General features: G+C 42.1%; 1 protein-coding gene across 1 annotated transcript in view; it reads left to right on the top strand.

The window, feature by feature from the left end:
* The window catches only part of LOC135226219 (cryptochrome-1-like), a 356,750-nt gene that overhangs the window by 185,770 nt on the left and 145,051 nt on the right, over window positions 1-25,929 (top strand). Inside the window, exons 7-8 of the mRNA XM_064265662.1 lie at window positions 7,835-7,966; window positions 8,246-8,335. Of these exons, the coding sequence (XP_064121732.1) occupies window positions 7,835-7,966; window positions 8,246-8,335 (222 nt within the window). The remainder of the gene's footprint in view (window positions 1-7,834; window positions 7,967-8,245; window positions 8,336-25,929) is intronic.

The raw sequence follows: 25,929 nt of genomic DNA on the forward strand, positions 1-25,929 counted from the left end.
ATCTGGAGAACGCGAATACGGGGGGTCCACTGTATATGTATAATATACAGGCGGCCCTCGGTTAGCGGCAGGGGTTCCGTTCCTGGCCACGACGCCAAGCGATTTTCGACGCTGAGCGATTTTAAAGCCCTACGGCCGCCGCACACTCCTTTCGAAACTCTAGACCAGTCAATGGGCCGTAATCCCACAACGGCGCAATAAGTAAAATTATATTTATGCAGTATAGTACTATAGAATTTACTGTACAGTAAACAATGTGGGTGTCTAGAGTATGTAAAGATAATAAATAAAGTTTATACAGTGTACAGGTAGCTGTAGTGTTCAGGTTACGATCATTAGTCTTACGATAGTTCGATTTATGAGAGATCAAATTACAATGGCCTAACTTTATCCATCTTCTAGTTACATAAGTTCAATAACAGCAAAAGAGAATGATGAAAGTATGGTTTAACGTTATACTCGTTGCGTGAACGGTGTACAACCATGAACAACCGAACGATGAAAAACGACTTTTTTTTTTTTTCTAAGTACAACGAACTGGATCACATCTGTTTTTTGGCTTGTATATTTCGATCATCGTACTACAGTGCAACATTACCGTATTGTTATAAATGGCGTTATGTATAGAATAGAACGAGATATCTTAATGTAATAATCTTTATTCGCTATAGATCAGAGATCAATATAGATTAAAGATCAATCGGAAATACACGTTAAAATTTAAACCTAATTATGACTGAAGCTGAGAAACTGTTCAAGCTGCTAATGACTATTATCGTACATCGGCAACAAGGATAAAACTGCAGTAAACGTCTGCCGTCACACACAACCATAGATAAAATTGGGATAAAATCATTTTAATCAAAACTACTGTGGCTTGAAAGAACACACTTTACTGTTGGTTTCACGCCGATATAAGATAATAACGTAAAGTTCGTATTACGATGATATAAAGGATTACGTATTGCGACGGAATCACGTAATTTTTACGCAATAAACATGCCGCCAACGTAATCTGTTAACGAAAAAAATAGTAGTTCACATTCACAACGAGACATATCAATAAATATTTCCACCTAAAAACACGCTGTATAAGGAAAAATAACTGTCTCATATAAGTCAAGTATCTAGATATTCGTTTATGCTAACTAGAAGCAAGAGCATTCGCTCAGAATTGCGTTATGGTGAAACAGACTCGTATTTCATCAGCTGATTTCAAACCACAACATTGGCCGCTCCGCGGAATACGGGCTTAAGTTTGCCGTAGTATTTTAAAAATACAATAATATGAGAATACACTACAATATTCTTGGATACAGTGAAATAGTGTATAACTTTTAAAGGATTATGGAAAAGAGGAAAAGATGCATAATTAATAAAATAACACAATGCATTTTCGGAACTGGCGGACAAGAACGAACATGAAAAACCATCCCCTGACAACGTGGAGCGTAGTTACAACGGCTGCCTTAATTTGTATCTTATTTCTGTACAAAAATGAAAATACCTTTACGCAATAAATTTTCATACACATTTTAAACATAAAAGCATAAACATTTGAAAAATCGACACATCGATGGCTAAATTGCACTTTTTTTTTTTTTTTTTTCCAACAACAACTCGATATTTTTGGAAGAGCGGTAGACGCGGCAAAAAAAGTGCAAATTAGCGATCGATGTGTCGATTTTATAAATGTTTATGCTTTTATGTTTAAAATGTGTATGAAAATGTATTACGAATAGGGTATTTTTATTTCTGTGCAGAAATATGATAAAAAGGCAGCTTTTGAAACTCCCCTTCAAGTTTATCGACTACGATGTGTTTTTTCAAGTTCGTTCTTGTATGCCGCGGCGGCATACAAGAACGAATTGAAAAACACATCGTAGTCGATAACTTGAAGGGGAGTTTCAAAAGCTGCCTTTTTATCATATTTTCTGCACAGAAATAAAACTACCCTATTCGTAATACATTTTCATACACATTTAAACATATAAGCATAAACATTTATAAAATCGACATCGATCGCTAATTTGCACTTTTTTAAATCGATATTTCGGAAGAGCGGAGGCGGCGGCTTACAAGAAAGAACATGAAAAAACATCGTATTCGGTACGTGAAGGGCAGTTTCAAAAGCTGCCTTATGTACCATATTTCTGTACAAAAAATAAAAATGCCTTTCACATAACAATTTTCACACACATTTTAAACAAAAGCATGAACAATTATGAATCGACACATCCATAGCTAAATTTGCACTTATGTAACTCGATATTCTCGGCATAGAACAGCGTCAGAGGCATATATTTTACCCTTAATACTACGTAATAACTCCATAAAATTTGTAATATAATTTGCATAACCTTTATGGTCTGAACGGCATTTCTACATATGTATGAACTCGTTAGACAACGGCGCTACGGCGCTGTTAACTGAAATTTGTGCCGTAAATATACCTTTAAAATGCCTTATTTTTTTATGAATATTTTTGACGATCGCCTGTAAAACCGATTCGCCGTTGAGTGATTGCGCCGTTAACCGCGGGCCGCCTGTATATATAATATATATATATATATATATATATATATATATATATATATATATAATATAATTATATATATAATAATAATAATATATATATATAATTATATATATATATAATATATATATAATAATATATAATAATATATATATATATATAATTAGGTATGTTCATATGATCTAATATATATAAATATATTATATATATATATATTATAATATTAAATGAATAAGATTAATATCTATATAATATATTATATATACATATATATAATTAGTAGTTAGTTAGTGACTGGGGGCAACTTCTAAGAATATAGGAAGTGGTCGGTCACTGAGTTTTTTAGGATTCACTAATGTGAACAGCAGTTGGTTGTCGAGGCACATATTCAGCCTCTCTCTCTTTGCGTTGGCTGGGTAGCTTGGGACTTAGGAAGATTTTTCAGTTCCCTATTCAGTTCATGTTGAAGGATTAGCGTGAAATGTATTGTATTGTAAAACTAACATATATTCTTTTTAACTACTTTCAAGTCGAATTACTTCTGGAGATAGGAGCATTCTGAAGAGACTAGAGTGAAGGAGAAATAGTCAGAGAATGCAATAGAGTTCACAATTTGATCTTAGGAAGGGAACAGTATTATACAAACAAACATACATCTTTGACTTTTGGGTCATGAGAACAAATACTGGCACTTTGGTTTGCTATACTTTCTCATTGGAGCTCCGGCTGGCATGCCGATCCATGGAATCGATGCATGTTTGTTTGTATTGAATATTATGAATTGGCATTTGCACACATCCTGAAAGGACTGGGTCAATTTTGGGAGTTTTTTCCTCATTGACCTATTATACAGAGCATAGTGATGTTTTTATAATGGAATGGGTTGCATTTCCAGTTTTATATGTAATACAGTGGAACCTCTACATAAAGTCCCTACTTACGAAAAATCCACGTTACAAAAACAAAGACAAAGATTTTTTTGCTTCTGTGTACGAAAATAATTCAGGTTGCGAAACGGTAAATTCCGAGATTCGCCCGAGCCGCCAAGAACAATTTTAAAACTTGCGCGCCGCTAACTGAGTAGACTTGCCACTATCCTCCTGCTCTCCCATTGGTTCCTGATGCTATTCACCACCGTAAAATCCTGCTCTCCTATTGGTCAGCATCTGTCCCATCATCCCTCTATGTAAAGGCGTCCTTTGACCACTTCGTCGCATCAGCATTATCATACGCACGTGGAATTCGTTCGTTCACATAGATTTTTTTTTAACGTCAATTTGTGTTAGTGATTTCGCTTTTTTCGTAGTAAGTTACTTTATTGTGTTGTGTGTGAACTTGATTAACTTACATTATTAGCCATGGGTCCCAAGAATGTTGCTGAATTTCACGGTGAGATGATGATGCTTTCTATGGAGACAAAGATGGAGATAATTAAGATAAGATAATTAAAAAGTATGAAGCTGGCATGCGGTTGAGTGTGATTGCTAAGGAATACGGCCAAAATCCGTCGACGATAGGCACCATCCTTAAGCAGAAGGTAGCCATCAAAGCAGTTACATCTTCCAAGGGTGTGACTATTTTGTCCAACAAGAGAAGCCACGTGCATGATGAAATGGAGAGGCTACTTCTTGTATGGATTAAAGACAAAGAAATCACTGGCGATACGATAACCGAGACAGCAATTTGCCAGAAGGCCAGAGTATTTTCGGTGATTTGATTGCCCAGGCCGAAGACAACAGAGGAGAAGGGACATTGACAGCATTCCCAGAGTTCAAGGCTTCTCAGGGGTGGTTTGATAAATTCCGTGAACAGACTGGCATCCATTCGATGGTGCGGCCAGGGGGGGGCTGCCACGAAAGCGGCCAAAGCCTTTACTAAGACATTCGACGAGATGACGATCAGGGAAGGCTACAGTTCTCAGCAAGTCTTCAACTGTGACGAGACTGGCTTTTTTTGGAAAAAAATGCCTCGTCAGATGTACATCATGGAGGAAGAGAAGAAGCTACCCGGGCATAAGCCTATGAAAGACAGGCTTACGCTTGCACTTTGTTCCAAGACCAGTGGGGATTGTAAGGTGAAGCCCCTACTTGTCTATCATTCCAAGACTCCTCGAGCCTTCAAGGCCCACAAAGTGCTAAAGGAGAAGCTTCTGGTGATTAGGAGGGCTAATGCGAAAGCCTGGGTAACGAGACTTTTGTTCACCGAGTGAGTAAATCTGTGTTTCGGCCCGACAGTGAAGAAATTCTTGGAAGAGAAGTGCCTCCCTCTGAAATGTCTGCTGTTGTTGGACAATGCCCCTGTTCACCCTCCTGTCCTCGAGGAAGATATCCTAGCAGAGTATTCTTTTATCAAGGTTCTTTATCTTCCGCCTAACACCACCCCTCTCCTCCAGTCCATGGACCAGCAAGTGATTTCAAACTTCAAGAAGCTGTGTATACAAAACATTTTTTCAAGAGAAGTTTCGACATCACCAATACCACAAACCTCACCTTGTGTAAATTTTGGAAGGAGCATTTTGATGTCGTGATATGCATCCGACTCATTGATAGAGCTTGGTAGGAGGTTTCGAGGCGAACCTTGAATTCTTCGTGGAGGAAACTCTGGCCTGATGCCGTATCTGCCCGAGACTTCGAGGGATTCGACGTGGGCGAAGCTGATGCAGATTCAGAAACAATTGACGATCCTGAAACTGTTTCGCAACCAGAACTCGACGAGATCATTGCATTCGGCAAGTCCATGGGGCTGGATGTCGACGAGGACGACATCAATGACCTTCTCGAGGAGCACCAAGAAGAGCTTACGACGGATGACCTGAAGGAGTTGGAGGCCATGCAACATAATGTCGTTCAATAAGAGTTCTCTAGCAGCGGTGAGGAGGAGGAGGAGGACCCTATAACAACGGCAGAAATTAAGGATGTTCTAGCTGCTTTTCATAAAGTGCAATCATTTTTAGAAAAGAAACACCCTGCAAAGGCTTACACAGGTCTTATGCTTGCACAGTTCGATGACGTTTGCCAGAGTCGTTTCAGGAACATTTTGAAAAGTAGGCAGAAGCAAGCTTCCTTGGATAGTTATTTTTTAAAGAGGCCTTAAAAAAAAATAAAATTAAAATTCAGAAAAAGGCAAAAGGAAAAAAAAGAAAAGAAATTAAATTTCAAATTTTTTGTAAAGTGTTAATGTTTTATGCCATTTGTTAATGTGTTTCGTAAAGTTAAGTGTTCATGTTTTTTGCCATTTGTCTTCCTCCCCTGTTGCCACTTTTGGATATTGCCTCACTCGAAAGGTAAGGTTCCACTCGAAAGGTAAGGTTCCACATTTTACTACATATGTACGTAAAGTATTTCTTGTACCCTGTACACTAATACACTTTATTTACAGGTACAGTAAAGGTTAGGTTAGGTATTGAATGGTCCAAATTGTTGTATTTCATTGTGTATTGATCAATTTAGCTTTATGATAAAATTTACTGTGAAAATTTACTGTGGTGTTTTTGTAGGGCTTGGAACGAATTAGGTAATTTACATGTAAAACGTAGTTCCAGATACAAAAAAATCAGGTTACGAAGGCTGCTTCGGAACGGATTAATTTAGCTTTATAATAAAATTTACTGTGGTGTTTTTGTAGGGCTTGGAACGAATTAGGCAATTTACATGTAAAACGTAGTTCGAGATACGAAAAAATCAGGTTACGAAGGCTGCTTCGGAACAGATTAATTTTGTATCCTGAGGCACTACTGTACTATGACATATTGCTCGGCCACTACGTAATAAAAATACATAAAAGGTCCATTCAGTTGCAAAAAATGTTGTTAAGCATAATGTGGGCAAATGGTTAATCTAAGATCAATGTATACTAAAGGTAATAATTGTTGTAAAATGTATACAAAGAGGTAATACTTGTGCTGAAAATGTATACAAAGGATAATACCTGTGCTGAAAATGTAAACAAAGGATAATACCTGTGCTGCAGCAATAAAGAAATACACAGTACCGAGTCATAAAGATACTTAAAATAAGGATTAATTAGTTAGAAATACTAATGCATTGCTGGTAGTTGTACTTGACTCGCAATACATGTGTAAGTATGTGTACATGGTTATTTATGTATAAGAACATAAATTAATGGTACCCTTCTGAGAAATGAAAAACATCCCTCTTGAGAGGGTGATGGGGCCATACACAAGATACAAAGCCCCATACTCATATTGTTGGAGTATTCTCGACAGTTTCAAACCCTTAACCTCTTTGTATCCAAGCCCTTCACCTTGCGTTTTTTTAGTAACTTGGTTGTTCAGCTCAGAAACATGGGTGAGCACTTTGGCATCCTTTGTTGATGTGAGAGGTTTCTTCAACCAGTAATCTGATGTCTCTGTAGCCTCTTAGCAACCTGGACCTCTTGGCACCTCAGTGACCTTCCAATCACTAAGCTGGTAGTACTTGACAATGAGGAGGTACAGAATGATACACGATGTTGGAAAGAGGACTTATAAACCTCCTTGCAAGTTTGTAAAAGTCCAGCCAATGTATGCACTTTTGGCACCACACACAGGTGAATAGGAAAGAAAAGAGTTTTGTTTTAATTAAGAAATTATTTCTTATTGTGTAGACAAAAGAGGATAAATAGTGATATCCATGTTATATGTACTGTACACTAACTTATTTTGTCAGATTTGAGACAAAAAGTGCTTTTTGTGTCAAGTGTATTTATACACTTGATACCATAGTAATATGTGAATAAAGTTAGGTAACTGACTTTTGCATCAAGTTTCATTTGAGTGTGATGGTTGCTGTTTATAAGCATACTTATTTTTTATAGTGAGTATGAGTTGCCATTTCACATTTGTAGAATTTTTTAATCATATCTGGAATTTTCCAATATCTGACAGGCCCATTGATCTATTATCCTGGATACATGAGAGATTACTGTATTCATATTTGGATTTTAAGAAGAGTGAGGTGTGTAGGTCTCCACAGGAGACTTTCAGGTTGACCTTGGATTTTGGGACCCAAACATGTATTTTCAGTTAAATTTAAGAATCAGTTGATTTGAGCTTTTGAATAAGTGGAAGTTTTACAGCAATGAGGTGTCCCCAATCGTACATCTGTTGCTTTACTAGGCAATAATTAGCAGCTTGGCTCCTAGTTTATCTGCCTATCAGGCTTATACTATTGATATTGATATTAGAGGTTTGTATATATTAAACAAATTTATTTAAAGTTATGTATATATGCCACACTCACTAAAAGACTTACCACAAACTTTTGAATTTGTTTTTCAACATTATAACATTTCTTTCAGTATGACAAAATGAAGGGTAACCCTATATGCATAGATATCCCATGGTATGAAGATGAAGAGCACTTTAACGCATGGAAAGATGGACGAACGGGCTACCCCTTCATTGATGCGTCCATGAGACAGCTTCGCAAAGTTAGTTTTTAGATTTTGATAGTTGTCTTAATCAGTTCAGTGAAGAATAATTTAGTGAATATATCTGTTTTAATGAGAGCCCATTAAATTTGTCCTTTTGATGGTGAGAATTGCTTTACTTTTAAATTATATATACTTTTAGAAGAAAAAATAACATGGAAAAATCTCTTATGAGCTTCTGAAAAATTGTATCTGAGGTATACATTGCAGGATATTTTAATGTCCATTTTTTATTAGTGTATGTATCAGTTTTAATTTACACAAAATCTAAAAAAATAGGAAGGTTGGATTCATCATGTCTGCCGAACAGCTGTGGCATGTTTTTTGACAAGAGGTGATCTGTGGATCAGCTGGGAAAAAGGACTCCAGGTATGTAATGCATTATTTGTTTTTTCATTACTGAATAGGGTTCAGATTTGCAAAGGTCTTTCAGAAGAAATCACAATTTATTCATATGTTCTTTCGTAATGGAAGAGAAATTAATAAGGTAATAATGTTATCATTACTGATAGTATATTGTAGATAGTTGTATAATGAAAAGACATACTGGAAATCTCTTTGAGACAGTTCAACAGCATCTGAAGCAGCATCCTTGTAAGTCAAGTGTTTGACCTTAACTGACCAGTTGATTTGCTTGGGTCAAGCACTTGCATTGAACTATGAAGGGCTGGCCACTGTGTTGGGCCACCAGTCAGTTTGACTTAGTATAGTATGTGGGTGTGCTAGTTAAATAAAACATGATGACTAAATCATTTCACAGAATAAGTCAGAAAAAGACGAGAACTCGCTGATTGTTTGTTCTTGGGTATGTTGTAAACTATACCCTAAGTGTTGACTGCATTTACTTTTGAATTCTTCGTGTATATTAGACATTACATTATTTACATTGTTTGTTAAGTGCTAAAAGATTTCCAGTGATACTTACTGAAAATATATATTTCTGGGCTCGACCTGTGTCGGCTGGTGAAATGCTCCTGTAGCACGCATTTCTAGGTATAAATAGATGCTAAATATACCAGAGAAAAAAGCTAAATGGAATGCTGAAGTTACTACCCTCAGCTCGATCACCCACAGGGCGTCGGTATAAGCTCAGGGGCGAGTGGAAGCCACTACCACAGGTTTTCTGCCAATTAGAAGATTCCCTTCAAAGCCCCTCTCTAGGCAGGTGCCGTTACAAGGACTATAACATCTACCCTCTGCTTGCTACTACTACAACTCACACCCGAGGGCTTCATTCCTGTATTAGCGCACTTTCAGTGAACACACATGTCTTTCTCGCTGCCCTCTTTTTGTGTTTTTTGATGAAGTCATGTCTGCTCCAGAGCCCCGAGCTTCTTCATCCAAGTTGAGTATTCCAATTTACGTTTTTGTATCTCGTGAGGGCACGATGCATCCCTTTTAGCCCTATTTGGCCCCTTAGTCTCGCGAACCGGGGTGACGCTCTTTTACATCTGCCATCTTGGGTGCATCATTCGACATGTGCGTCTTTCACATTGTTTGTTTATGATAATATTTACCTCACTGTTTGCTTTTAACTGTTTATACCACTTTTTTTGTATGCCTCATCATTATTCTAGCTCCTGTCATTTCGGGAGCTTTGGTTTTATGAATTTTAACCTTACGTCGTATGCCCTAACTCGCTCCTGACGTACTCTGAGGTCTCTTGTTATATGTTTATTTTTTGTTATTCTAGCCTTTGGCTTTTGTCCTCAGTCCCTCAGGAGTGTGTTCGTTCCCCTTCGTACGTATTATTTATTTATTTTCTTGTTATACGCGAGTAGTGTGTTTGGCTTCTAGCTAGCCTATAGTACGCCAGTTTTGTGGAGAGGGCGACTCCTCTCTCTCTCGCGATTTTTATGCATGCATTCTTTTATTTTTATTTTCGATGTTAGCCAGTAATGCACTCAATTATATGCACATTTATGATAAATATTCATATTCCTTGTGAGGGAAGTTCTTGCGTTTCCTTCCCTGGCCTACCCGACCAGACCTAGGCTAGGTTTTGGAAGGTAGGTCACGTAGCCCTGCCCCTCCACCCTTTCGGCTCACCCTTACCGCCCCCTGCCTACGCTACTGTGCTTGCTGGGAGAGCGGTCCAGGACAGTCTCTCTCTCGTGTCATGTTTGTTGGGCCTAGACCTATCGTACCTGACCAGATCGGAATTTTTCGATTTTTGATGGTTTTATTAGGTTCTATCCGTCCACTTCATGACGTCCTTTGGAGGCTGAGCTAGCCTACCTGACTGGATCCGTACCGATCTCGGAGGGTTAGGCTAGGTCCTTGCTGGGTGTATTCCTTCCCCCTTGTTGTTCCTCTTTCACAATTCTTCCAGTAATTCCTCATCATTTATTTTATGTTTGTATTGTTGTGTGTGGCCTGGGCCTTTGCCCCCTTTAGGGTGTCAGTTGGCCTACCGTCTTCTGCTCCCTTTAGTGGTAGGCTTGTTATAGCTCCCGATAGGTGGTGGCTCACTGATCGGTTGGTGTGGCCAGACGTTCACGACTTGTCCACTCTCCTCCAGAACACCCCCCCATCCTGCACCGGTCTTGTCTGGCACTGCCTAGCTAGCTTGCGGTTCAAGTAATCCTACCGATGAACGGCAGCTAGAGCATATATCTTTTCCAGCGGGGATTAGTTGGAGGAGATTGGTTGTTAGTAGTTTGTGTAATCTCTTTAATATGTCTCCGGGCCCGTAAGCCCTCTGGACAGGTGGGGTCTACCATCACACCAGCCAGCAGGCTATACACCGTATTGTACGTACCACTGCTCTGCCGCTCAGTTGTCTATTCTCCCTGTTGTCTCCGCCTCTCCACTCGTGGGGGCAGAATTGGGCTTGAAGCTGCGTTTCTAGTTACCTTAGAATCGCTTCTCTTCCCCGGTGCGATCAGATTCAGGCCTAGGTTTTACCTTTTCCCCTGTTCTGCTCGTATCAGCCCGTCTCCGCCGGCATTTACTATTATGATAACTGATTATGGACTTCGGAGTAGGTGAAGCCTTTAAGAGATTACGTTAGATTATATACGTATTTTATTAGCCTCTGTAGGTATGTCTCCGGATCCGTATCGATTCTGACGTAGTGTGGTCTACCACGTCAGGTAAAAATATACCGGAGTTTATTGTACCATTGTTTCCGTCGCTCGGTTTTCCGTCTTCTTTGCTATCGCTGTTCCCCATTTCGGTGGGGACAGAACGGGCTCAGATAATGCGCCTACATTTGATTACGTTGCATTAACCTGCTGCGATGCGATCAGACTCAGGCTTAGGTCTTACTTTATCCCCCTGTTCTGCTCGTATCAGGCCCTCTCCGCTGGTTATAGCTTTACCGATCCCGAGGACGGATTCCGGAGCAGGCGGAGACACCCAGAGCTTTTTCTACTATCCAGTAAGTTGAATTGATAACCGATATTGCCTTTAACGGATTAAATATCTGGTTAAAGTGCATCCATCTGGCCGGAATTAACTCCAGCGCCTCTACTTAATGATACTCATTTGACTTTTCAACTTACAGATGGTCCGCTGCCAGGTGTCGGGACGTCCGGCCACCCTGTATAAGCCGTAAGGGCATGAGGTCTGCCGATCTCATGCCAACTGCACCATCCTGGTAGAAGATTATATGGTCTGGCACCCGGACACGTGCACAGTTTGCTACGAACTGGTCAGGATCGTCTCAGGTGAGTCGGTAAGTAACATTCTCGCCTCATCGTTTCCGTGAAATTTCTGCTATACGTTGACTTTGGGAAATTTCTTTGACACGGGGGATCCTAATTTGATTATTTTTACAGGTTAGTTTGTCGCTCAAGACTGCGTCCATGGCGTCCCTGAAGTCCTGGGTGGGAGGATTCGGCAGGAATGCCAAGGCCGGCCAGCCCTATGTGCTGTCCGAAGATCTGTGTTCCCTCTTATACCTGGGCGCTCTGGTCTCGGCGGCTGTTCCTGCATCTGTGGTGGATCCTATTATTGAGGGCATCCGTCAGGAGACTCAACCCCTCCTGGAGGACCAAGAGGGCCTGTGTGACATGGTCACAGAGGAAGTCGCGGCCATCAGCCTTCACTGCGAACCGATGCCCACAGAGGATCAGGAGGTAGGTAGGGAGGTAAGTTAGGCAGGTAGTCTCCCTTTTAGTCCCACTCCTTCTTCTCCCCCTTCTTTCCAGGGTTTTCCTACAAAGCCCGCCCCCACTTGGGATAGATCGGCCTCGGTCATCCCCAAGGTCAAGGCTTGGAAGACGAGATCCCGGCCAAAGGTATCCAGGCCTTCTCCAGCAGGCTCTGCAAGGTCGTCTTCGGCTCCCAAGCCGTCGACTTCCTCTTCCAAAGCTTCTCCCCCACCCAAGGGGTCGATAACCAAGTCCTCCAAAGCGAGGCCGATGGAGTCCGGCTTCGACCAGGAGGTCTTTGCAAATCTCCTAATGATAAAGATGAGCTAGGTAGTGGACTCCAAACTTGAGTCGGTGTCCACTCGACTCGCCTCAGGCCTAGAGACCTCGGGTCAATCGATCTTGTCTCTGACCCAGAGGCTCCAAGCCCAGGAGGAATTAGTGTCCGGATTCCTCCAGTCCGGGACCACACCACAGTCCGTGACGGTACCGGACGCATCCAAGCTGCCGCCATTCGAGAACAGCAACCCGTGGCGGTTAGCTCTGTACGCCCCGTTCTCGGACGAAAAACTGACGATCGAAGGTTGCGGAACCCGACCGGTAGAAAACTATGAGTTCTTCCCGGCGGGCCTTCAATTTCCCTTTCTGGGCTACGCTAGACTAGCCGAAGATGCGCTAGTCAGGGTAGACAAAGTCCCGAAGGAGACAGTCATCTACCCTAGGGACCAAGCCCAGTCTGCATGGGTCTGCACCCTTACAGATTGGGAGTACGTCAACACAAAGTTGACGCCCCATAAAGGATGCTTTACGATGTTTGTGGCCCCACAGGGAGTTCTGACTCCTTGTACATCGAAGGAGGTGGAATTGACTATGCAAGCTGCGGTAGAGGACAAACCTTTACCTCAGCTAAAAGAGACGGTGGCTACCTCCCTGCTCTTCCCCGGGGATATGGAGTTTTGGGCTGATGCTCCGGCAACATTCACGGTGGGCAGACTCAACCCAGAGTGTGCCTCCACCCAGTTCAGTGAACGTTTGCCTAGAATTCCAGACCCCATGGTCAAAGCGGAATTCGAGGCAAGATGCAGGCTGAGTAGGTCGATTAACTCAGTCACCACGGCGGAGTTGACTGCTACGACGTTTGCAGATGAGCTTCTATTTTGGGTCCACACGACGTCACTAATTCAGGCCTTCCAATCAGACCTGTATGACTTTATAGTGGCTAGACGAGCCTGCAGGAAGCATGTCTTCGCGAATGCTTCCATAAGACAAGAACCAAACAGGCTCATAAAGGCTTCGATCTGGGGTGCCAACCTCTTCCCTGAGGACACGGTTAACAACATCCTCAGTGAGGCAGCTAGAGCTAACCAGAACCTTCGTGTCCATTGGGGACTTCCCTTCAAAAGGAAGTTTGAGGCCCCCGGACTATAATCCAAACCTAGGAAGAGACCGAGGAAATACCAGCCTTACCAGTCCTCTCATCCTCAGACAGTTGTCCAAGCGGTTCCTGTCTCCCAGATCGGCAAGGCACAGCCACAGCAGCAGTTTGTCCTGGTGCAGAGTCCACCGACTCAGCAACCTTCGACTTCAACTGCCTTAGCAGCCTCCCCAGCCTTCCACGCCTCCTTTGAGTCACGAGGAGCATTTCGTGGCTACAACAGACATGCAGGGAGTAGCAGAGCCAGAGGTGCCTTCCGACAGAGAGCTGGCTCTAGAGGCAGGGGAGGTAAGACCTCAACCAACCAGTGAGACCCCGCAGGTGGGTGGGAGGCTGTATCTCTTTCGGGACCATTGGACCTTCAGTTCATGGGCCTACAGTATTGTATCGAAAGGTCTGGGGTGGAAATGGGAGAAAGGGCCTCCTCCACCAGTCAGTTTTCACCAGGCTCCAATGACAAACCTACTAGACTATGCCAAAGATCTCCTTCAAAAGAATGCAATAAAGAAAGTCAATCGCCTGAAATTTCAAGGACGTCTGTTCAGTGTACCAAAGAAGGACTCGGACAAACGAAGAGTGATTCTGGACCTGTCCCGTCTCGACTCATACATTCAATGCGACAAGTTCCACATGCTGACCGTCTCGCAGGTGCGGACCTTACTTCCCCGTGGGGTCGTCACCACCTCTATAGATCTTACAGACGCTTACTATCATGTTCCGATAGCAAGAAACTTCTCTCCATACCTAGGCTTCAAACTAGGAAAACAAGCTTACTCATTCAGAGTCATGCCATTCGGGCTCAACATAGCGCCCAGAATATTCACCAAACTAGGAGAGACAGTAGTGCAAGAACTAAGAGCTCAGGGGGTAATATTAGTAGCTTACCTAGACGACAGGCTCATTTGGGCAACCAACGACGAGGAGCGTCGCAAAGCAACAGCCAAAGTAATAGAATTCCTAGAGTATCTGGGTTTCCAGGTAAACAAGCAAAAGTCTCATCTCATCCCGGCGTCCCGCTTTCAATGGTTGGGAATCCAAAGAAGTGCAGAGAGATAGTGAAGGCTACGAGACTATTCCTCAAGAACAAAAAGGCTTCTCGTCGTACCCAAGAGAAAATTCTAGTTTCTCTTCAGTTTGCCTCGATAACAGACGTCCTGTTGAAAGCCAGGCTGAAGGATATCAATATATCAATCAAGTCTGGTGGAAGAGAGAGCCAACAACAAATTCAGAGATCTCTCTGATTCCGCTGATATTGAAGAAAAGGCTCCGTCCGTGGATGGAACCCCGGAGTCTCTCCAAGTCAGTGCCACTGCAATTTCCCCCACTGTCTCTGATATTCCACACGGACGCCTCTCTGATCGGTTGGGGGGGCTACTCCCAGTACAAGAAGGTTCAAGGAACGTGGTCAAATACATTCCGCCAGTTCCACATCAATGTCCTAGAAGCAATGGCCGTTTTTCTGACCTTAAAACGTCTAGCTCCAGTCAAAAACAGTCATGTAAGATTAGTCTCCGACAGTGCCGTGATAGTTCATTGCATAAACAGAGGAGGCTCCAAGTCGAGCAAAGTAAATCATGTAATGATTGCAATTTTTTCGTTAGCAACGAAAAATCATTGGCACCTGTCAGCTACTCACCTGGCAGGAGTACGGAATGTCATTGCACTCAGTATCTAGAACAACTTTGCTGGAGTCGGAGTGGTCCCTGGACATGAAGTCATTCCGTTGGATTTGCAATCAAATTCCGGGCCTTCACGTAGACCTGTTCGCCTCGGAGTCCAATCACAAACTCCTGTGTTATGTGGCTCCCAATGTGGACCCTCAAGCTCACGCCACGGATGCGATGTCCATAGACTGGAACAGTTGTCAGAAAATTTACCTATTTCCACCAGTAAACCTTCTGATGAAAGTCCTGCACAAACTCAGATCTTTCACAGGACAGGTAGCATTGGTTGCACCCAACTGGCTGAAGAGCAATTGGTTTCCTCTTCTACTAGAGTTGAATCTCCGTCCCAGACTGATTCCCTGTCCAGAACTGACTCAAGTAGTACAAACTCGGACTGTGTCAGCTTCCTCAAGAATTCTAAATGCCCTAATTTTATGGACTTCATGAAGTTTGTGGCTCAAAAGGATGCTAGTGTCGATCCACTAAACATCCTTTTCATAGAATCAGATAAAAGAGAGTCAACACTCACAGTATGATTCTGCAGTAAAGAAATTGGCCATCTTTCTAAAAGAATCAGATGCCCAAAAGATGTGTACGAATCTGGAAATTTCGTTCTTTAGAACCCTGTTTGAAAAATGTCTGGCTGCTAGTACCATTACTACAACCAAATCTGCCTTAAGGAAGATTTTTCAGCTTGGCTTTACTATTGATTTGACAGATTCGTACTTCTCATCTATCCCTCGAGCATGTGCCCGTCTGAGACCAGTAGACCGCCCCCACATGGTCTCCTGGTTTTTAAATGATGTACTCAAGTTAGCTTCAGACACTGATAATGATTCATGCTCATATATAACCCTTCTCAGGAAAACATTATTCTTAATGAATCTGGCTTCAGGCGCCAGAATATCTGAACTGTCGGCTCTCTCTAGAGACCCAAATCCCATTGATTTCCTCCTGTCGGGTGAAGTTCTACTATCCCCAAATCGGAAATTTTTGGCCAAGAATGAAGACCCACAAAACAGGTGGGCTTCATGGAAAATTATACCTCTCACACAGGACTCATCATTGTGTCCTATTGTCACACTAAAATCTTATCTGGCTAGAACTTATGAAAAGTCTTCAGGTCCTTTTTTTATTAGAGAGAAAGGCAGAACCATTTCCTTAAAAGGAATTAGACAACAAATCCTTTATTTTATTAAACAAGCCAATCCGGATTCAGTTCCTCACGTCCATGATATCCGGGCAATGGCTACCTCAATTAACTATTTTCACAATATGAACTTCGAGGATCTTAAGAAATATACGGGTTGGAAATCTCCGGCAGTATTTAGACGCCACTATCTCAAGAATTTGGAGGCCCTTAAATTTTCAGCAGTGGCTGCAGGGAGCATCGTCTCCCCTGAGATGGCCGAGTCTTAGAACTCTATTTCCTATTCCTTTATTCTGCTATAAAATTTTTCCCTTGATACTCAGTCTTTCCTACCTGCCTCGCTCTTAATCCCTACATATCTCCCTCAGGTTCCGGGCTGGTTTGCCTATCGATCCGTTGCCGGACATGTACATAGTTTATATTTGTCATTTTTGTATTCCTTACCTGTTGTTTTCCCAGGATAGTATGGATCTGGTCATATTTCTTCCTTTTTTACCATTGTATCTTGTTGCTTTACTTTGGTTATTAAAACTTAATTTTAAGAGAACATTTAATTTTTATTTTTCCTTGTATCTTTTGATTTTGTATCTTCCAAGCTTGTATGGCCATTCTCTGATACTATTTCACCGGCTGACACAGGTCGAGCCCAGTAAAGGGATTTTGACCAAGGAAAAATCTATTTCTGGGGGAAGACCTGTATCGCCCGGTGAACCCATCCCTCTCTTTTCCTGGTCCCCACCCTGTAGCCAGCCCAAGCTTGGGTGCGTAATCCAGGAATGAAGCCATCGGGCGTGAGTTGTATTAGTAGCGAGCAGAAGGTAAATGTTGTAGTCCTTGTAACGGCACCTCCCTAGAGAGGGGCTTTGAAGGGAATCTTCTAATTGGCAGAAAACCTGTGATAGTGGCTTTCACTCGCCCCTGTGCTTATATCGACGCCCTATGGGTGATCGAGCTGAGGGTAGTAACTTCAGCATTCCATTTAGCTTTTTTCTCTGGTATATTTAGCATCTATTTATACCAAGAAATGCATGCTACAGGAGCATTTCACCGGGCGACACAGGTCTTCCCCCAGAAATAAATTTTTCCTTTGTCAAAATCCCTTAATAGTGTATAGGTTTACATTAGCATAGTATTCTGGTACTGATTTTTGATGGCATATAATGTAAATGTGAACAGGAGTGTTTATTTTGGTTTTTATTGTTAAAAATTTTTTTTCTTTTTTTGTAAGTATAGTGATGTAATTTTTTAGTAATTGATACCTGAACTTAAAGTAGGAGTTCTGCCTTTCCCCATCAATACTGAAATCTGATGAATGATGGTGATATACCTATAGTCGACATGATATCCTGGAGCCAAGCTAAATACTCGTGTATAATGCTCAGCAATTCCGTCTAAAGTAATTAATTGTTTATACTAACCATTTTTTTTATTATAATTAAATTTAAAATATTATTGTAATATTATTGTACTTCGGTAATTTCGTAGATAAAAATGCAGAGTTAATTGCTTTTTAGAATATTTATAATACAGTATAGCATAACAGAAACATAGTTAATTGTGATGGTTTTATCAACTTAAATTACAGATATGTAAAATACACAAGAACTTAATCATCTCTGTGTTCCAGTTTTAACTTGATAGCATAACAAAAACATAGCCAATTGTAATGGTTTTATCAACTTATATTACAGGATATGTAAAATACACAAGAACTTGAACCTCTCTGTGTTCCAGTTTTAACTTGAGTTACGAAAACTAAACTCACTGTGCCCAGCTTCCTCCCATATCTCTGGTATGATACAGTATTTGCTTACCTCTCAATATTTTTCACCACGGTTTTGTAAGTTGGTCAAAATCAAATTAGTAGAAGATGATATATAGTGCATGATAAAGTAATTATTCCTTGATGAAATATGATGTGATTGTTTGTGTAAATTTGCAGTATTACATATTTACCAAAGTTTTCTACCAATGATTCAAGAAAGCATAGGTTACATCTTTAGTAAGCGTGGCGTGTGTGCATGGATTTGGTTGAAATATTCTCTATTGTTTTCATGTTCATTTAAAGGCACCAAAATCAGCATGTGTATACATGTATGATGATTAGTGGTGGGTGTAATCGATTATTAGTAATCAGTCACATCGATTACTTTTTTAAAATCTCAGTAGTCGATTACATTTACAAGTAGTCAATTACAGTTTTTTTTTTACGAGACAAATTTCTTTCTTTATTAATATCCGTTAGGGGAACCTTACACTGTATTTTTATTTATTTTAAAAAGATTTTCAAAATTTATTTTGCTTTCTTATAGAAAATAATAAATATGTTCTTATTCAAAAACAAAAATTTGTAAACTAAATAAAAGTATCAAGCTTATTTTTTATTTCTTTAAGAGTCGAAACGTTTATTTTTCATTCAAAGAGAAGTTTCTTTTCATTTTCTTATCAGCTAGCTCTTCATATCTTCATGAAAAATAAAGAATAAGAATATTCATCTATTTTATTTTAGGATAAAAACTCTGGGAATTTTTTTTCTTAATGCATTATTCATATAAATGGATTATCGGTATTTACTTGTGGGCATAATGGAATAACAAACACTATACTACATAGAGGTTTAAACTTGAACTTATTGACAATGCCAGTCCTCATTTGTTATATTTTCAAAGATTCTTGGCTTAGAGAGATAGAAATAAACCTTAATTATATAAATGAATACCGAGGACCTCTGGACTTGATTATACTGTAGTAGTTTTATAATAACACTTTCACACAAAGAAAAGTAATGAACTAATAACAATAAATTTTTAAACAGAATAAAATATACAGTAGTACCTCGAGATACGAAAGGCTCAACTTACGAAAAATCCAAGTTACGAAAGCAAAGACGAAAAATTTTACTGCTCTACATACGAAAAGTTTTCAAGATACGAAAGGTTTCTGAAAGTCCGAGATTCGCCCCATAACAATTTTGAAACTCGCGCCGCACGCCGCCATCTTAGTTATCGTAGACTCGCCACCATCCTCCTGCTCTCCCATTGGTTCCTGATGCTAGCCAAGCCATGAGATCCTTCTCTCTGATTGGACAGCATCCCTCCCATCATGCATCTTCTATACGTACGTACGTGTTGGCGGGCCTTAGCTTGGCCACTTCGCACCCGAAACTTTACCGTAAGCATTCGGCATTCGTTCGCTCCAACGATTTTGTTTAGTAACGTAAATTCGTTAGTGATTTCGTTGCAGTACATATTATCATGTTGTGCGAAGACTGTATTATTACGTATTTGTGTAACTTTACGTAAATTAACGTAGTCATGGGTCGTAAGAAAGTTGAAATTCACGGAAAGAAGTGGATGCTGTCTCTGGAGACAAAGATGGAGATCATAAAGAAGTACGAAGCTGATATGCGATTGAGTGTGATCGCAAAGGAATACGGCCGTAATCCGTCGACAAGAGGCACCATCCTTAAACAGAATGATGCCATCAAAGCAACTACACCATCGAAGAGCATCACTATTTTGTCCAGCAAGAGGAGCCATGTGCACGACGAGATGGAACGGCTGCTCCTCGTCTGGATAAAAGACAAAGAAATCGCTGGCGATACAGTAACGGAAACGGCAATCGCTCACAAGGCCAATGCTATTTTCGGCGATTTGATTGCGCAGGCGGAAGACGACGGAGGGGAAGGGACTTCAACGCAAACCCCATAGTTCAAGGCTTTGCATGGCTGGTTCGAGAAATTCCGTAAACGGACTAGCATCCATTCGGTGGTGCATCATGGGGAGGCTGCCAGCTCGGACACGAAAGCGGCCGAAGCATTTAAGAAGACTTTCAACGAGATGATGACCAAGGAAGGCTACAGTTCTCAGCAGGTTTTCAACTGTGATGAGACTGGCCTTTTTTGGAAAAAAATGCCTCGTCGGACGTACATCACGGAGGAAGAGAAGAAGCTACCCAGGCATAAGCCTATGAAAGACAGGCTTACGCTTGCACTTTGTTCGAACGCCAGTGGGGATTGCAAGGTGAAGCCCCTACTGGTGTATCACTCCAAGACTCCTCGAGCCTTCAAGGCCCACAAAGTGTTGAAGGAGAAGCTTCCAGTGATGTGGAGGGCTAATGCAAAAGCCTGGGTAATGAGGCTTTTGTTCACCGAGTGGGTAAATCTGTGTTTCGGCCCGACTGTGAAGAGTTTTTTGCAAGAGAAGCGCCTCCCCCTGAAATGAGTATTCCTTCGTTAAGATTCTTTTTCTTCCGCCCAACACCACCCCTCTCCTCCAGCCCATGGACCAGCAAGTGATAGCGAACTTTAAGAAGCTGTACACGAAACATCTTTTCAAAAGATGTTTCGACATCACCGATACCACAAACCTCACCTTGCGTGAATTTTGGAAGGAGCATTTTGACATCGTCATATGCATCCGACTCATCGACCAAGCATGGCAGGAGGTTTCGAGGCGAACCTTGAATTCCTCGTGGAGGAAACTCTGGCCTGATGCCGTATCCAACCGAGACTTCGAGGGATTCGACGTGGGCGAAGCTGATGCTGCTGAGTCCGAAACAGTTGACGATCCCGAAACTGTTTTGGAACCAGATCTTGACGAGATCATTGCACTCGGCAAGTCCATGGGGCTGGTCGTCGACGAGGACGACATCAACGACCTTCTCGAGGAGCACCAAGAGGAGCTTACGACGGATGACCTGAAGGAGTTGGAGGCCATGCAACATACCGTCGTTCAAGAGGAGTTCTCCAGCAGTGGCGATGAAGAGGAGGAGCCTATGACAACGGCAGAAATTAAGGAGGTCTTAGCTGCTTTTCATAAAGTGCAATCGTTCATAGAAAAAAGACACCCCGAAAAGGCTCACACTGGTCGTATGCTTGCGCAGTTCGATGACGTTTGCCTGAGTCGTTTCAGGAACATTGTCAAAAGCAGGCAGAAGCAATCTTCCTTGGATAGTTATTTTTTAAAGAGGCCTTCAGCATTAGCAGGAGTAAGCAAAAAGGAAGAACCAAGTGATAAAAAACAGAAAGTTAAAAGCAAAAAGGAAGAACCAAGTGATGAAAAACAGAATGTTGAAAGTGGTGATGAAGTTGAAATTCTGTAAAAAAAAAAAAAAAAAAAAAGGGATTTTGACGTAAGGAAAAATCTATTCTGGGTCGATTGGCTCGTCGATGTCGCCAGCGAAATATCCTTTAATCTATTATTTCTAGGGTAAATGTACTAACCACCATACCAGAGAATAAATAAATAAAGAAAAAGGTCAGTATAAACTGACTCGCTCACCCTCCAGAAGAGGGTGTCGGTATGAACACTAGGCGACGAGTGAGACCACAACCACGAGCCAAATGCCAATAGAAATCTCCCACTACCAAATCCCTCCAAGAGGGGAGCCGACCCACAGATGAGCAGCTCGTACTACTACTACTCCATCCCATGCTGTCGACTGCTGCGCCCCTGGTGGCCATCCTGAAGTTAGCAGACAATCTTGGCGAAGGGATGGGTAGGGTGGATTTCGCTGGCGACACGAGCCAATCGCCCAGAAATAGATTTTTCCTTACGTCAAAATCCCTTTTCTGGCTCAGCTCGTGTCGCTGCGCGAAATCGTACCAGAGAAATAGCACAAGATTGTAAACAAAAGTAATAAATTAAAATAATTATAGGTCTCAAATAAAATAAAGTAATATAAAAAAGAATATAATTGCTAAAAAGATACAAATACAGTGATAGCAAACTCAAAACTATGCTTAAATTACCCTTAATTCTAACATTTGTTTAAATTAACATAAGGTAATTTACATATGTACAGAGGTAAATTGGCTTACATGTAACAAAAATGGTATCTGTGTAAAGGCATGTATCAAAAAATATAATAGCAATTAAAAACAATCAATGAACAAATTAATCAACAATGATAATATATAAGGAATGTATATGACTTAATATACAAAACCCGTAACCATTATAAATGAGATGTATCCCCTAGCATAAAAATAATCCAAGGGGTAACATCCATGAGATTCAATATGCATAATCATCTGTGAGTGTCCCTAGCAAAAAAATAAGGGGCACCCACTACCTTATCAAAAAGCAGCTAAGGCACAAGGTGAATGTAAATGAACACGGTAGGAATAGACGAACTGTTGGGTGAGGCAGGTAGAAAGGAGGACTGAATCTTCTACTACAAATTAACTAGAGTCAGGGGAAACTATGTTTCCCGCTGCTACAGCTGAAAATTTCAGAGCTTCCAAGGACTTAAGGTAATGGCGTTTGAACACTGTCGGCGATTTCCATCCGGTATATTTGTTTTTTCAACTCATCAAAGTTCATGTGTTGGAAATAATTATTGAGGTGGCTACTGCTCTGACATCATGTGCTTTTGGGTAAAGAGTCAGGATTGGCTTGTTTAATAAAGTACAGGATTTGTTGCCTGATGCCTTTAATGGATAAAGTTCCACCTTTTTCCCTCTTAAAGAGGGGCCCCGATGAGGATGAGGAGGTCCTGGATAGAAAGGCTCGTAAGGTTGAAACTGGACAAAGGGATACATCCTGTGGAAGGGGTAGAACTTTCCAAGGTTCCCACCTCATCAAAGGATCTTCATTTTTTGCCAAAAAGCTACGTTCCGGAGAAAGTAGGACTTCCCCTGTGGGAAGGATTGAATATGATCGGGATCTCTGGATAAAGCCGACAGTTCTGAAATTCTTGCTCCTGAAGCCAGGCTTAATAAAAATAGGGTTTTCCTTAGGAGCATCATAAACGAGCATGTGTCATTATCGGTTTCGGAAGCCAGTTTTAGAACATCGTTTAAGAACCATGAAACTGACGTAGGCCTCACAGAAGGCCTAAGTCTAGCACATGCCTTAGGGATAGACGAGAAGTAGGTATCCGTCAAGTCTATGTTAAATCCAAATTGAAATATCTTTTTCAAGGCTGACTTGTTTGTCGTAATCGTGCTAGCTGCTAAACCTTTTTCAAATAAGGATCTGAAGAAGGATATAGCTGAATTAACTGTCATGATTCTGATATCTGACTCTCTCAGGAAGGTTGCTAACTTTTTGACAGCAGCATCATACTGCCTCAAAGTCGAATCCCTTTTATCGGATTCCAAGAAGAGAATATTCTGAGGGTCAATATTCGCATCTCTTTTTGCCGCAAACTTCATGAAATCCATAAAGTTAGGGTTTTGAGAATCCCTGAGGAAGCGAACACAGTCTTCGTTTGTACTGACTGGGAGAGCTTGGGACTGGGGATCCGAAGGGGACGAAGGCCCAGTTCCAGAATCAGGGGGTACCAATTGCTCTTCGGCCAGTCTGGGGCTACTAGAGCCACTTGACCCTTGAATGTCCTGAGTTTGTCCAATACTTTCATAAGGAGATTCACTGGAGGGAAGACGTAAATCTTCCCCCAGTGTTCCAGTCTAGAGCTAGGGCGTCGTGGCGTAAGCCAGAGGGTCCAGGTTGGGGGCTACATAACACGGTAGTTTGTGGTTCGCTTGGGATGCGAAGAGGTCCACCTGAAGCCCTGGGACCCTTTGAAGGATCCACTGGAACGAACTGTCGTCTAGTGACCATTCCGACTCTAGGGGTACTGATCGGGATAGGGCGTCTGCTATGACGTTTCTGACTCCAGCTATGTGGGTGGAGGAAAGATGCCAACTGAATTTGTCTGCCAGGGAGAGAATGGTGGGCTATCATGACGTGATTTAGATGACGTGACTTGGAGCCTCCTCTGTTTATGCAATGTACTACCACTGCGCTGTCCAGGACTAGCTTTATGTGGGAGTACTTTGGTGGGAGTAATCTTTTCAGAGTCAAGAATACTGCCATTGCCTCCAGTACGTTTATATGAAACTGACGGAACTGAGGTGACCAAATCCCTTGAAACCTTTTTGACGTTGGGAGTACCCTCCCCAGCCGCTTAAGGACGCGTCTGTGTGGATGGTGATCCCTGGTGGAGGGAACTGAAGGGGCACTGACACTGATAGATTCTTGACTTTTGCCACGGTCGAAGCCGATTCTTTAGAATCAGAGGCACTGAGGATAGCTTGTCCCTGGACCTGACATTTGCTCGTGAGCGCCAGATCCTGGTTAGGTCTTTCAGTTTGGCTTTCATCAAGATGTTCGTTACTGATGCAAACTGGAGAGAGCCGAGGATCCTTTCCTGAGCTCTCCTGGATGCTAGTTTGTGATTTAGAAATTGCTTGACTGACTTCGCTATTTCTTTCCTTTTGGTAGATGGAATCGACAGAGTGTGTGAGGATAGATTCCATTGAATGCCTAGCCACTGAAAGTTTGACTCTGGAGTGAGTCTCGACTTGGATTTGTTTATCTTGAATCCTAGATATTCTAGGAACTGGATCACTTTCAGTGTGGCCTTGTTGCATTCTTCGACTGATGGGGCCCAGATCAACCAATCGTCGAGATACGCCACTACCATAATCCCTTGCGCTCTGAGCTGTTGCACTACTACTTCCGCTAGCTTCGTGAACACCCTGGGTGCCACGTTGAGCCCGAATGGAACTACCTTGAAGGAGAATGTCTGGTCTCCTATCTTGAATCCCGATATGGACGGAAGTGTCTTGCAATAGGGATATGATAGTAGGCGTCTGTAAGATCGATAGAGGTGGTGACGCCCCACGGGGAAGTAAGGTCCGCACCTGTGAGATCGTGAGCATCTTGAACTTGTCGCAGCGGATGGCTAAGTTTAAGCGGGACAGTCTAAGATTACCCTTCTTTTGTTTGAGCCTTTCTTTGGCACGCTGAACAAGCGACCTTGAAATTTTAACCTCTTGACTTTGGCTATAGCTCCTTTCTGAAGGAGGTCCTCTGCGTACTCTGTCAATTCTTTGGAAGGAAGTTGACGGAAAGGTCTGGCTGGAGGTGGGGTTCGTCAACCAGCTCCAACCCAGCCCTTTTGACACTATGCTCTGAGCCCACTGGCTGAAGTTCCACCGGTGGCGAAAGTGAAACAGCCTCCCTCCTACCTGAAGTTCTTCATTGGTTCTTGTAACCACCTCGGCCTCCTCTGAAGTGCTTTTCCCTATTGAAGGGGGTCTCCCGATCCTCTTCCACGAAAGGACCGCTTACCTCTGCCTCCCTTGCCCGAGCGTCATACTCTGAGAAGCTTGACTCTCGAAGGCTTGATTGTAAGCTGGAGAGATGGCATATGAGGTGGAGGGTTGAGGCTGAGGGGATATCACATAAATAGGTTGTGATTGACCTTTAGACGTGGAGGGTTGGGCTGTCTGCACTAACGGCACAGCTGGAACTTGCTGAGTGAAGCGCGGTTGTTTCTTTTGGTAAGGTTGGAAACGTCTGGGTTTCCTTTGTCCCTTACCTTTAGGTGTCAGGTCTTGCCTCCTTCTAGCCGTAAGACCCCAACGGTCTTTAAGGCTCTGGTTCAACCTCGTAGCCTCTGCCTGTACTTCCTTAACCATGGCCTCTGGGAAGAGATCTGCGCCCCAGATGTTGGAAGAGAGTAACCTATTCGGTTCATGTCGAATGGTTGCCTCTAGCAGGACATGCTTCCTACAATTCGTTCTAGCAGTGGCAAACTCGAACATATCTGACTGCACCGTTTGAGTCAGGGCTTTGGTCATAAGCTTAAAAATTGGTTCTGAA

The sequence above is a fragment of the Macrobrachium nipponense genome, chromosome 14 (genome assembly GCF_015104395.2).
Source record: "Macrobrachium nipponense isolate FS-2020 chromosome 14, ASM1510439v2, whole genome shotgun sequence".
Lineage (NCBI taxonomy): Eukaryota > Metazoa > Arthropoda > Malacostraca > Decapoda > Palaemonidae > Macrobrachium > Macrobrachium nipponense.